This window comes from Colossoma macropomum, unplaced genomic scaffold (genome assembly GCF_904425465.1).
Source record: "Colossoma macropomum unplaced genomic scaffold, Colossoma_macropomum, whole genome shotgun sequence".
NCBI lineage: Eukaryota > Metazoa > Chordata > Actinopteri > Characiformes > Serrasalmidae > Colossoma > Colossoma macropomum.
The window spans coordinates 545951-560629 of NW_023496030.1; the positions used below are offsets into that span (position 1 = coordinate 545951).

General features: G+C 40.7%; 2 protein-coding genes across 2 annotated transcripts; one reads left to right on the forward strand and one right to left on the reverse strand.

Annotated features, from left to right (window-relative positions):
* Positions 1-934: 934 nt before the first annotated feature.
* LOC118804083 (OTU domain-containing protein 1) lies at positions 935-2803 on the reverse strand. The gene has a single exon (XM_036564702.1). It carries the CDS (start codon positions 2369-2371, stop codon positions 1076-1078), a length of 1296 nt encoding a protein of 431 aa, XP_036420595.1. The 5' UTR covers positions 2372-2803; the 3' UTR covers positions 935-1075.
* Positions 2804-5794: 2991 nt separating this feature from the next.
* tgif1 (TGFB-induced factor homeobox 1) lies at positions 5795-12613 on the forward strand. The gene is made up of 3 exons (XM_036564698.1): positions 5795-6140; positions 8308-8537; positions 10844-12613. The coding sequence occupies exons 1-3, from the start codon at positions 6125-6127 to the stop codon at positions 11378-11380; spliced, it is 783 nt and encodes a 260-aa protein (XP_036420591.1). The 5' UTR covers positions 5795-6124; the 3' UTR covers positions 11381-12613.
* Positions 12614-14679: the final 2066 nt, after the last annotated feature.

The following is a 14679-nucleotide window of genomic DNA, read 5'->3' on the forward strand; positions in this document are numbered from 1 at the left end:
TGGACTATTCTCATAAACATGTTCCCTATTTATAAAGCTTCTCAGAGTAGGAATACTGATCCAGGATATGTTCCTGTTTGTAAGGTCATAGTTAATACGAGAGGAACCTGATCCTAGATCAGTATTTCAGAAGATTCATGATTATAGGTCCAGAACCCATATGCAATTTCCCTTTTTCTGTGTTATGATCATCTTTATCTGGTGGAATCCACACACATGGATTGTATAACAGTATATAACTGGGCAGCATGTATCAAGTATGAGTTCTACAAATCACAGACCACACCAGACATGATTAGGCAAGCTTCTCTGCTAGATCAACATTCTTCTATCATAAGACCAACCCCAGACATTTCTATAGTGAAATTGAATGCTATTCTGGTGGTGGTATTTAAAAGCTAAATTAAAGCAATATTTGAAGAATTAGTTATTTTAGTATTTAATGAAAGTTACATACCGTTCATTACGGAGGTCAAACTGTTCTACACTGACATTCATCTATTAAGCTATAAAGAACCTATTAAACTGATTGGTACACATGGAACAGTCCCCATATAGTAGAATTACTGTTAAAAAAAATTACAGAATTTATTTCCAAAGGCAAAATTATCAGGCACTTTTACCTGGTCATTAGCAGTACCTGGCACTTTTACCTGGTCAGTAGCATTACAGGCTACTGAGAAAAAAAACACCCATAAAAATAGGTCATTAAAGAAGACCAGTGATAATGTATATGTACTATAAGTGCTACACACTCCATTAAGGAAGTAACAAAAACACTGTTCTTAAAGAAATAAGCTTAGAAAAATATGCAGGAATTAAAAAAATTGTAGGTATATATACAAAGGCCACTTCGGACATTCACACAATCAACGTGGCTTCTTATTGTGCACTGCACTTAAATACACTGATAGAAAAACACACAAAGCTCGAATAAATTAAGGCATCTTTTTAAACACACAAGGAAAAAGAAGTGCAACCCATTTAGAAAAAAAGTACAGTATGAGGATAAAAGAGCAGTACAGTATTCCACAGTAGAGGCTATTCTCAAAACAATGTCTCTGGTCAGTTTGTTTTAATGTAGGCCATTCTGCTCAATGTACATTCTGGACAGGGACGCTGCCATGGATTTGGCCAGTTCTTCATCCCGTTTGCGCTGAACCTGTGTGTAGCGGCACCAGTCATCATATTCCGGGTTGGGCAGGCAGCTGTCCAGCAGCACATCATAATGGCCATTGCTCAGCCAACTCAGCCAAATGGCTGGTTTCGTCAAGTCCTCCTCTCCCAAGTAGTGCATCATAGTTGACACGGTAGGGCTTTCCAGACTGCCTCCGGTTGTCAGGTAGATGTTGACATTTAGCATTTGACTCATGGCAAGGAGCTCTGGATACCCAGCCCATGCGCCATCCTGCGCTGCATTGATCAAAAACTCACCAACATCACCTTCAATGATGGGGCTGAATTCGTCCAGGTGGTCAGCAATGTGATGCACCGTTTGCTCTCTGAGGTCCTTGTGCATGGACTGGTCTCCATACGCAGCCTTAGACACAGCCCGGTAAAGGCAGTTCCCATCTGGGATGATGTGGAAGCGGTATTTCTTCTTGTCCTGGAGGTACTTATTCTGCCTTTCTACCTCCGCCAGGTACTGGCTCACCTTCTCATGGAGGCTGCTCCTATTGTTCTCTTTAGTTGGCTCCTGGAGTATCTGCAGTTCAAAAACCGGCTCCTCTACGACTTCGCACTCTTCTTCTTCCACCAGCTGTCGTTCCTGCTGAACTTGCCCTTTGAATGGCAGGACAGCTTCAGGCAGGCCTTCTCCACTGCACCTTGACACAACTCTTTGAGAAGAACCTTGCTGAGTTGTAGCATCATTCATGATACATATTGGTTTCTCCTCTTGCTCAAATGCTCTACAACCATTTCTTCTTGACAAGTTCTCAAACATTGATCCATTCTCACTTATGTCATCATCGTTTTCCTCATAAATGTCCAATCTGCAGTTGGTACGGTCAAAAAGATCATTGATCAACCCTGATCTTTTGTCCAACTCACTCTCTGTAGGAGATCCAAGTGGCTCTAGACGACCCTGCTTCAGAACGTGTATGGGGACGGACTTCTCTACACCGTCCGGCCGTGTGATGACGATTTCGGCTGTGGACGTGTAAAAATGCGGCCTGATGGAGGCAGCAGGCTCATAACAGACGAAGGCAGGCATGTTTCTAGCCGGTTCCTCAGCGTTAACAGCGTTAGCCGCGTTAGCACAGTTCGAGTCCTCTGTCGACGGTTTGTTGCCACTGCTAGTGGTCACGGTTATCGAAACTTTTCGGGCGGAAGCAGGATAGTGTGTGAGGGCGCTGCTGTACAGCTGCATTTTTCCTCGGCCTCCCCTTTATACACGCCGTGTTACTGAAAGATGACAACACCGGCCGAAAATATTCCCCGTCATGAAGCCGTGGGGGCTTCTTCGCTCTCACCACTGTCACTCAGGAGCCATTTCTGGGCTTTGGCGTCAGAAAACACCCCCTACGGTTACATCACCCACTTAATTTTAGAGAGGGGTAAAAGTAGTCGGACACTGCGTCCAGCCCCGCCTGCTCAAAAGCGATGGCCCCGCTTTGGCTGCTGACGGTGTCGCAAGAATCTGAAGGATCTGATGTGTCACTGAGCTTCTCTCTCTCTCCAACACACAGAGTATCTCTCTCTGCCAGAGTATATTTCCATTTCTCTCCGGCTCGTGTTTACACTGCTGAGCGAGGATGGAATGCGGCGAGACTCCAGCACACCACGCCCACGAGGAAGTCCCGCCTCTCTCTTTCTCTCACACACACACACACACACACACACAAACGCCCTCTTGGTTGGGACGAACTGATCTTCCAGGGCATCTGACGCTGGACGCTGAAACTGGAAGCCAGAACGTTGTTTGCACCTCCCCCGCAAAGACATGTTGCCCTCCTTTTACATTACATCACTCTCCGCATCACGGAGCTCGTTCCATTCACCTTATACGGAAAATGACTTATCTAGTACCTTGGGAAAAAAGTGTGAAAAAACATTGATATTTATCATTATATTCAGTTACAACGAGCCGTCACTGTGCCTTAATCCACTTAGAAACACTATGTACAGGATACATTGCTCATTACGTCACGTTCTAGAAAGAGTTTCTACACTCACTGAGCGTCCATCATTGGTGAGTCACTAGATCATAGCTGTTCATTTTTATCTTTATCGACAGCATATTTATTTTATTTAAGATAATAAAATAGGTATGTAAAAGGCAATGTATAATAAACAATATGTGGCTTATAAACAAATTTTAGTGGACTGATAAGATATCCTATGATCAAAATATTAGGCTACTACTGCTACTTCTAATATTATTATTATCATTATTATTAGTAGAAGTAGTAGAAGTAGTAGTCTATTACTACTAATAATACCTCCAACAACAACAACAATAATAATTATTATTAGTAGTAGTATTAGTAGTAGTAGCAGTATTAAACTCTGTTAAAAAATAAGACTAAAAGAAAAGACAATAGGGATAAAAACAGCACTTCATTCACAGAATTAAGAATACACATTGGCTATTTGTTGTATTTGCTGAATTCTATTTGCTTTCAATAATTTGTTTATAATTTATAATAATATAATTTTAGAATATATGGAGTTTATTATAATTTGTGTGGTTGTATGTGTAATGTGCCGACAGAGTACGTGACATCACTGGACAGTTTGATCATTTAAGAAGGCAGCACACCGTTTTAAATAGCTCTCTGAATAGGTGACAAAGAGCTGCGCTACATGTCTGTAAACTAACGTACATTTTCACGTACATGTTTAATCTATAAAAAAATACAAGTTAAGGATTATGTAAATAATGCATTCAGTGTTTTCCTCCTATTTACTTCCCATAGATGCAAAAGTGCAATCGTTCCGTAGGATGAATACTCCACAACACTACAAAAACTTACATACTTAGGTTATATAAAAGGTTTATCACTATTATTTCTACTACTACTAGAGAGAGGGGAAAAATAAAGCTTAAATTACAACTTTTTTGCTCAACAACAACAACAATAATTTTTAATATTATTATTATAGTTGAGCAGAAAAGGTGTCAATTTAAGCTTTATTTTTCTTCTCTCGTATTCATTACAACTTATTTAATTGGTGAACTGAAGATTGCAGTTTTCTACCAGAAGGTGGCAGCCCAACACTCTCCCAAACTGCCGTCACGTTAGCTCAGTGCGCCACAAACTCAAACTGCCACCCGGGGTCGCAACAGACCCTACAGATCGCAGGACGGTGAGCCTCGGCGGTTTGCAACCTCACATGCTTAGTAATCCTTTTACAAAGCACACACCTACGTGTCTTACTTTAAGGAATATGTTTTAAAATGACGTACCCCAACCACCCCATAACGTCTCGAGGCAGCGAAATATTTCGCGATTTTCTTCTCAGTTCTTTCTACCAAAACCACTTCACAGAATGTTCCACAGTCCTGTGTCTGTTTTGTGAAGTTTATAGTCACTTTAGAAGCACATATCCGCTTCTGTATGTCCTGCTCTTTCAGTCTGCCACTGTAACTCTTATCAGCAGCTCCAGATTGGGAATTAGGGCCAGACATACATGACGCATGGAAAAGTCAGCGACCTGACCTACATTTCGTTCTCACGGCGCCAAACACCGCCACATAAACATCAAACCACGACACTACAAGCAGCTTACAATACGGCTGAAACTAATGCTAAAAAGTCATCATATCTCAAACGCTAGTAATTTAGGTTTTTGTAAACACATAGTGAACAGAGGACTCCAGCAGATAAACGAGTATGCAGCGCAGATTGTGGCCACTAAACATCAGACTGGGATTTAAAGCTGCTGAGCGTCATGCAGGCAGATGAAGAAGCGAGGGACTCTGCAAATTAACCCTCCCTTCAGCCTGTAACCCAAATGACCCTCCAACCTCTAGACCAAATGCACAGCCCTCTCAGTCTCTAATCCTCCCCCTGCCCGCAAAGGCCTCTAATCCAAACGGTGAACCTCACTCACAACAACCAGGAAAGCCTCATGTCGGTTACAAATTGAGCTTTTTCCCGCCCTCCTATTTCCACCAGAGTGAGCATCATCATCATCGTCATGATGTCACTAACAGGCAAAACAGTAAACCACATCAGTCTGGATTCAGGTATGGGCTATCAGGTTAAAAAAAAAAAAAAAGAGTTTTTATTCCAGTTTTAGTTAAGACATACTAGTGTAGGTAGATACTGTAAATAGGCTAATTAAGTATTTTAAAATAATTATAAAAAGAAGTGACCTCTCATATAGCCTACAGCTGATGACCCAAAACACCTGAATCTGTACAAATCTCAAATGACACTTCACATGATAATTTCTGACTAAACAGAGGTGATTTCCTTTGAAAACGCTGGGTAATAAAAGCACACACTGCTCAGCTTCCCTTAGATTTGCCTCCCCACACTGCAGATAATCTACATTCATGTTCTCATGTTCTTCCTGTGGTTAAAAAAAACAAACCCTGCCTGCGGGTCAAAATGAGGGAATATGCTAACGTTTAGCACTGACAACTAGCGTACATTCGAAGACGTTAAACCGGCATTACACGTGTTGAAGTCTGCAAGTGGTTTGTCCAAAGCTCGTTTTGTCATAAGCTTGTTTTCCTTTTTTGTCTTGTCTTGCTGCTGGCTCTTTTTCCGCGCTGATGTCAGATTTTTTCCTCTTTCCCCTCTGAGGGGGAGGATCTTAGCGCGGTGAGTCACGCAGCTGTCAAAGAGAGCTGTCACCCAGTTTCATGATCAAACACACACATACACACACACACTCACTCACTCAACACACACACTGAATGAGAGAGCAAGGCAGCTAGTTTCAGGTACAATGTGTTGCGTCTCCAACACATGAACGCGTCGCCTGACGAGTGCTCGGTGGAGAATCTACCTTTCTTTCTTTTCCTGTCTGACGTTTTGGACTGTTTGGAGTGTACGGTTTGACGATTTAACGCTGAAGAGAATCGCCACTTTTTAGAGGGGAATACATTCTACAAAACGCTGCGCTCGTCATCACCAACGTGATAAAAAGGGAATTTTTAGGCACGGACATGAAGACTAAAAGAGGTAAGTACTCTTTGTTCGTTGTCTTAATGTGAGCTTAGCTACCAAAAGCTATCGTTTACGTGTCGCCGTGTAGCCTAAAGGTGTTCATTAAAGTTGGCCATGGTGGCAACATGAGGCTAGAAACAAAAACCTTGTCTCCCCATCCTGTGTCTGCTATTGTTTCCATTCCAGACAAAACAGGCTTTTTCTCACCATGTGTTGGCGGCCTGTCAGAAAAAACAGATTCGCTTCTTTTGCTCGCCGTTATTATTTTGGAGGAAATCACGTTTGGAAAAAAATGAACCGTTAGCGTCGCTTTGTTGACTTCTGCAAGTTTGTTCATAAAGGATGTGCACTTGAAACGTAGCTTATAGACATGTTTTATATTCCTCGATATCACTTTGTTTAAACAGGAAAAGAGGTTATCAGAAATTTCGCACCATACTTTTGTTACGTCGAGTTTTGTATTTGACCACGCGCTCCGTCTGTGTGGAGAATGAGAGGCTCCTTGAGTTTGAGCTACTGGGGAACATTGTTTCTTCCTTAAGTTTTTCTCTGTGTGGAATTTGGGGGAAAGTTCAAAAGATGGCCTTGTAAAGGCACAGCCAGCATATTGGTTTGATAACATTTTCGGGGGGTGATTAAACGTAAAATGCTAATTTGTGTGAAAAGGGGGGGCAGAGTTGCTTTTGAATCGTGATCTCCTTTGTGAAGTTTTGCTTTGCGCACATTCTCCAACCTCGTGTTAGCACGCACAATAGAGCCCTATCTCAGCTTGCTTTATAACATAATTTCGGCCGCAGAGTATGCTAGGTTTAGCGAAAAGATGTTGTAGCGAACTGGAAAAGTTCTTTAGGCTTTTGTAAGGTTTAAAAAGTGGAGAAAACACAGTTTAAAGTGCCTGGAGAGACACATTCTTTTGTTCAGCCTTGAGACGGAGATTTTCAACAGGTCCCTCCTCCCCCTTCTCCATAATTAGGCTAGCCCTGTTCGCAAGCACAGCTATTTTCTTGTAAACTCATACCAGCGTGTCAAAAACTATGATTAAGTTACTTTTACAATCAGCATTTGACTTCCTAATTTGCATTAACATCTGAAGGCCACCAGTCAGTTATTTTGCAGTTGATATTAAGTTTTTTTTTCTCTTTTTTGTTAAGCTGAGACCAGCATGTCTGAGATTACAATGCTATTTTTTTTATAAAACTGTACAATTCGTTTGTTTTAAAACAAACAAGTTTTAAGACTGTGCTGATGACTTTCCCTTGGTGATTGTGTTCTTAAAGCACGCCACAAGTTTTTGTTAAGACACGTTGGAGCACTGACGTTATACAGAAACATTTGTAACTATTTCCTTCATCACATGGCCGGACGTGACAGCAAGGATCTGACACATCAGCTGCTACACACACACACACACACATTCATAAACATGCAGATTTCTAGGCCATTGTGTGTGCTGCTGTTGAGGATTTGGCATTTTGGAGGGAGAGACTGAGTGTGTAAATGGACGGGGGAGGGGTGAGCTGTAACATGTTGACGACTGGCAGTCCTTTGTCCAGCTCGGATACTCTCTCACACAGGCACATAAAGACACACGGCAGAGTTTCAAATTTCATACTTACTCATTCCTTTCCACACAAAACACACTAACTCACTCTTACACATGCACATTCCTCAAGCACCAACTCGTGTGAACATTCAGGCAGCCACACTGACTTGTACATTAAACTCTTACTCAACTACATTTGACACAGCATAAAGAGCTGAAGTATTGTCAGAAGTTTTCCATTGTTCTCTACTTTTTAAAATCGAAACTACTCAAAGCCATGGTGGTCATATGCCTTACAAACCAAATTTATATAAAATTTTAAACAAATTTATTGTGTTTTGTTTAAGTATATAATTAATGCTTTTGTGTTGTCCATATATCAAATTTTATTTAAATGAATGAAATGTATTTCATTTGGTCCAAGTAAAGCTAGACTTGGTGTTTTATTCAATGAAAGCCAAATAAACTGGACTGGAATGTTTGTTTTGCTTAATCAACAGTTGTATTTTACATTGAGGTAAAGTCTCTATGGTCTGATACTTTGGAAATGTGTAGCATGAATAAACTAATTTCATACCTTATTATTTATTTTTTTGAGTGCATAAAACGATGGCGTTTTCTCTCACTGTTGTTTTGCAGGTATTCTGGCTGTGTCTGGCAGTGAAACAGAAGATGAGGACAGCATGGACGTACCCCTGGATCTGTCGTCCAGCCGTGGAACTGCAGCCAAGAGGAAGAGAAGAGGCAACCTGCCCAAAGAATCTGTACAGATCCTCAGAGACTGGCTTTATGAACACCGCTACAACGCCTACCCTTCAGAACAGGAGAAAGCCCTACTGTCCAAACAGACTCACCTCTCCACACTACAGGTACACAGCTATGTATGTGTGTGCTTGTGTGTGTGAGGCAGTGTATGATTCAGTTGTAAGTAGCTGGGATGGTTGTGAATTGTAGCTAAATGCACTTTTTTACTTTAAATCCTTATAAAACAGATTTTTCTGTTCCAAAAGCTTATTGACTGAGCCATTTTTAAATTCTTGATATACATGCATATATAATTCAAGTTAATTCTGTATTAATGTGGCAAGTTATTAAAAACCTTAAAATAGTCTTTGACAGTTATGTTGCTTAGCAACCATGGCCTTCTGCTAATGAATTATATTGCTTGACAGAAGAACTGTTTATTATGACCATTACTAATGAGAATGTATTTATGGATCTTTCACCAAATAGTATTTTGTCACTATAAGCCACAAGGGGCCATGTGTGTGATTTGTATAAGAGGCTGTGCCCATGCACTGTGATTTTTCCACAGTTAAGTGGGTTTTAGGCACTTTTTAGGATGAGATTTTTTTTTCAGATATCTCTCATCTTGTAATGTAACTCTACAGACAATAGATATTTGACTAAGTATACAAATCCATATCATCATGTTAATTCAAAGTCACTGGCAGTTGTACTTTTTTTTGACTATGGGAGAGTCATTCCTTTGCAGTCACTCTCCAATCAAACTGGCAAATAAAATAGAATGAATAAAAAAGAAAGTGCTTTATTTCCATTGCTGCAGTTTCACTTAAGTTTAAAATAGAACAAAACTAAATTGGTCATTTCAGTAAGTGACTGCAGTAGGGGAAATTTTGAGGTTTCAGCTTTGTTGATCAGTAACATTTCACATGCCTCACAGGCTAACTGTCATAAGTGGCATGTTTTTGTTCAGCTGATGTGTGTAGGGGGGAAAACTGAAAGGCTCAGTGCTAATAACTACCAGGAAACCAGAGAGAGAGTGAGTGAGAGACTGCTATTTGAAATTGTGCTAAAGCTTAAGATCAGACCCTAGTCTGATCCCCCTCCCTCTCCCATATAAAGTACACTTCCTTTGCTTTCAGTCAATGGAGAGAATTCCTGTGGATAAATCGAGTGGAGAGCTGTTCTGAGTCATCTGAGACATGGCCATACAGAGAGCGAGCGAGAGAGAGACAGAGAGACTTTAACAGTCAGGAATTCCCCTGCACTCAGCCAGCTGTCTGCCAAACAATGGAGAGACACAATACACACATTAACATAGTGAAGACTATCAGCCTCTGAGAGGCTTCAGACACAATTATACTAGCCTGTTGCCACAGAGGCGCTCAGGTTAGCTTCTCCATTGAAGGCTCTGCAGGTGTGAACAGTTGTCGTTTCACATAGTGACAGAAAGAAATGTTTGTATTTCATTACTGTCGACATGGTAAGAGAATGCCATTTAAAAAGAAAAAAGTCACTAGCTTTGAAGTAGCAAAACTTCACAGTCTTTCAAAATGGAGAAAAGATTAAGGGCACAGCAACAAATGTCAACAATGTAAAAGCAATGTTTGAGAACTTTTTGTTTCAGCCTTCTACTTATTAAAATTCTAAACATATTACATGGACAGATCAGACCAGCTGTTTGTTACTCAAAATAATGTGCAACACTTAAACTTTTGGGAACAAACTTTTCAATAATGTACAAGCCTGCACCCATGAACTGTAGGATACTGAGAATGTGGTAATTTATTTCCTATCACCAGAAACTGGTGCATAAGTCAGAATTTCTGTTGCCTGAAGTGTCATTTGCTTTCAAGTCTCTATAGACTCTCACATAGTGAAGAGTGTTAAATCATTAGCATTATTAAAACCTCTTCATGACCAACAAAGAGAAGGCACCCACATAGTGCTGAACCATTACTAAGGTGATTTGAAAAAAGTCAAAAGAATCCTCCATTGACATGCAGAGACAGTAGCGCTGGATATGGTATGCCAGCTCAGCTGTTTTTGAAAGATAAAAATAGTCACTTGGTCACAAGTGTATTTCTTTCCTGGAATGAAACTAAAACACACTAAGACAAGGAAGTTTAAATTACAAAAACCTGGGCTACTGTCATTCAGCTATGTTTTGGACCTTATGTTTGACCTACAAAGAACTTTATTTAATGTTTTTTATTTTAATTTTTTTTATTCATTATTACATTATTCATTATTACGGTTCATCCCTAATTTAAAGATGAGACTAGTTGCATATATTTTTTGTTTCCTGCAGTAGATTTTTTCACAGCAATCAAAACCTTAAGTGTCAAGTTTGACCAGGGACTTCAGACCTTTTTTGTTGGCGTAATCTGACAGTGATAACCTGACATAATCTCTCTCTCACTCTGCTCAGGTGTGCAACTGGTTCATAAATGCTCGACGGCGGCTCCTCCCGGAGATGCTCCGGAAAGATGGCAAGGACCCCAATCAGTTCACCATCTCTCGACGGGGCAGCAAGGGGGCAGAGGGTCTTAGCGATGGCTCGCAGTCACCCAAGCATGGCCTGCTGCCTCATGGAGACGGCTACGAAGCCGGCTCCCCGCATGGTCCTGCTTCCATCCCTGTCTCTAGCGGTTACCCCAAAAAGGCCCCGTCCCCCAAAACGTCCACCTCGCCTGCCTTACCCCGCCCCTCCGTCATCTGCCACACCACAGTTACCACAGTTGCCACGCAGGGCAACCAAAAAGTGGAAGGGGTGACAGAGCTGGTGGCAGGTGACCTTTTTGGGTGCAGGGGGGGCGGTGTTAGCCCCCAGAGTGGCCTCTTTAACACCCCGCCTCCTACCCCGCCTGACCTCACCCAGGACTTCAGCGGATTTCAACTGCTTGTGGATGTGGCCTTGAAAAGGGCTGCCGAAATGGAGCTGCAGGCCAAGCAAGTTCTAGCCTGAAGACTTGGACAGACCTACAGAGGGGATAAGGCACAAAGGATGGATGGACGAGTTTCAGACAGTTTTGTTCTTTGGCCCTGCCCCTTAAAAGCAAACTCTGTGGAGAAGTTCAGACAAATGACTGAGCAACAGAAAGCAAGCAGCAAAACTTGGAGAAAAACAAAAAGTCGTAAAGGCCTGATCATTTCTATTTTTGGTAAAAAATGTAAATCGCACCAATGAGGATTTGTTTGTGTAAAACCATTTCAAGGTGCCTTGGCATTCACTTCATTTTTTTGTACTTCATTTATGTGTATAAAAATGTCTGTCTTCTTTTTTTGCACACAGGGGACCAAAAATGTATAGACAAAAGATGTCTTAAGTCTTTCCTATTTTTGAAAGGAGAGGGTGATGTCTTCTCTTCAGTTCCAGTTTTTCTTTCTAGTTGCACAGAGGTTTAGCTCTGCGATCATTTGGTTCTGCCTTGTTTTTAGAGAACGGCTCTGCAGTTGTTATTCTGCCTCATTCTTTTTGCACAATATGGCAGGTCATCTCAAGTATCTTATTCTCTCTTCTGTCTCTCTCTGTTTCTTCCACTCTTCTTCCTCGGATGAACCTTAATCACTACTGTTCCAGGTCGTACTGTGTTTCATAGTAGTTATGTTTTTTTTTGTATTGTTTGATAATGTAAAGGAAACTTGTGTTATTTTTGGATGCTATATGTTTAGTATGTTGTTTTTTTTTCCATTTCTCTTGAGGGATATTCAGATGTAGCAGATTTAACTATAGTCTGAGATTTCCTCAGAAACACTCAGCGTAGAAACGGCCAGTGAATGTGCCCCCCCCTCTCACACACACATACACACACACATACATACACACACAAATACCAACCCCCTTAAAAAATCCTACTTTCGCACTGCCCCCCCAAAATCTTCCCACCCTCCACATACATACACACCTCAGATAAGTATGTTTGGGGAATGAACACTACAAAGGTAATATGTATGGAGTGTGCCATGTTTTGTTGTTTTTATCATATTAAAGAGACCACTTCCCATGGATGAAAAAAATTATTTTATGTCACCGAAGAACAGAGGAAGACAGAATTCCAAAAGGTTTGGGACCTTAGGTGCATGCTTCTAAGCCAATGTGACGTGATGCCCAATGATGTGAGTCCTCTTTCATACTGTGCAATGTTTGTGGCAAAATAGGGGTCACATAGTGTTGAAATAAAGTTTTGTTTTCTACAAATTGATCTACACAATCCTCATTTCTGGAACCTACATGTGAAGTTTGTGTTAAATGAAGGCTGCATGATGTGGAAAAAAAAGTTGTTATATTGATACATATTGCGATTGCAACACACTTTACAATATGTTACTATATATGTGACATGATTAGCCTGCATTATTTCAGCAAAATTATTCACTTTTGTTGGATTACATCAACACCCTCATCAAAACAACCACAGAAAAATTCATCTGGAACTGTGATTGGTCAAAGAACATAATCAAAAACAGTGATTTATGAGAAGGTGCATTCACATATTGCAGTCTTCTGCATTATCAGCGTTGCATAATAACAGTTATCAAACAATATATTGTTCAGCCCCAGCTTAGCCACAGCAGATGTAGGTCCATTCAATCACTCATGCAAACTTCCAGTAATGATTAAAAATCAAGTAAAAACGTGTGCGGCTAGACAGACTGGAGGGAAAAAATCCTTGTATGAAGGAGAAGCTACCTGGAGCAGGTGTTGAGGAAGATGTGATTTATAACAGTACACTACCGGCCTGCCTTAACATCTCGCAGATCAAATATGACCCTTTTCATTACGGCATGTTTATGCAGGCTATCGCTAAACCATACTGACATTCTTCCCATCCTGTGCGTGCGCCTATGCGCAAGCCTCACAAGAGCACCAATTAGCATAATCCTGCATTTAATTAGCAGTAGCTAGGACCAGACGTCAATGATGGCTGTGTGCCTCCGCATACACACAATACCAACAGATTAGTAGGGACACGTTTGCCCTGGATATTTAATTCACATTCTATTAGGCAACTGTTCTTTCCATTGGACTCTTCACAAACTCACAAAGCCCTGCCTGAAACAGATCCTTAAATGAGGTTTTTTGTAGACATGTAGACACACACATTTTATGTGTATATATATATATATATATATATATATATATATATATATATATATATATATATACAATTCTGCAAGAGACCACTCCCATCAGGAGAGAACTAGAGTAACTTTGTATTGATTTGCTGTGTCCCTTCCCTGGGAACAATTGGCGAAATCATGCCAGCAAAATGCCCCCCACAGTATAACAGCGCCACTGGACCCTTCACTGTAGAGGTAAAGCATTCAGGGTTATACCATGTACGCCACACATGCACTCGCCCACTTGTGGAAAACATGGTGAAGGATGATTCATCTGGCCATATCACATTTTTCCACATCTCTGTAGACAAGTGCCTATGGGTTTTACACCACTGAACTCCCAAATGGGCATTTGTCTTTGTAATGAGAGGTTTATGCACTGCAAGCCTGCTATTATATCCATCTCTATGTAGTTGTGGACAGACTGTTCTAGCATGTTCAGTCACTTGAGCAACAGTTGCTCTTCTGCTTTTCTTTACATATCGCATAATGCATGAGCATCACACTCATTGAATGTGCACTTTCACACAATTTTCAACCTTATTTGCTAATATCTCCATTTAGGTGTATAGAAAAGACATCCCTTTAGTCCCGGTTCCTATAGAAAAACTAGTCATTTGAGCAGTCTTACTGAGGCTCCTGCCTTCTGTGCCCCCATAACAAACCCTCTTCCAAAGTTACTTCTATGTTTTTTCTCTTGCCATCTTGATCCAAATTGTTTCATGTAGTATGCCTGTCTTAAAGCATCTGTCGGTGTTTTATGTTTCTCCATTCTTTTATTTAGGTATTTCCTTTAATTTGTCACTTGTCTGTAGGTGCACTTTGGTGTTCTGCAATTACTAAGCTTGAATTTGAATTAATATAATCACTACTGTGGAATCTTGAAGGATATCTGTTATTCTTTTTCTGTAGCATATCACAATAACACTGTAGATACTAGAACAGACTCTATTAAATTTATCCCTGAACCTAAACATAACCCTGTCCTTAATGTCAACCCAAAACTTAAATCTAACCCTAAACCTAATCTTAATCTTAAAACATCTGATGTTTAATGGAGTTTCAGCAGAGTTTCACAGCCACAGGAGAAAAAACGAGATGTGAATTCAAATGGGGCTAAATCATTCAAATGAACAAGTCCGG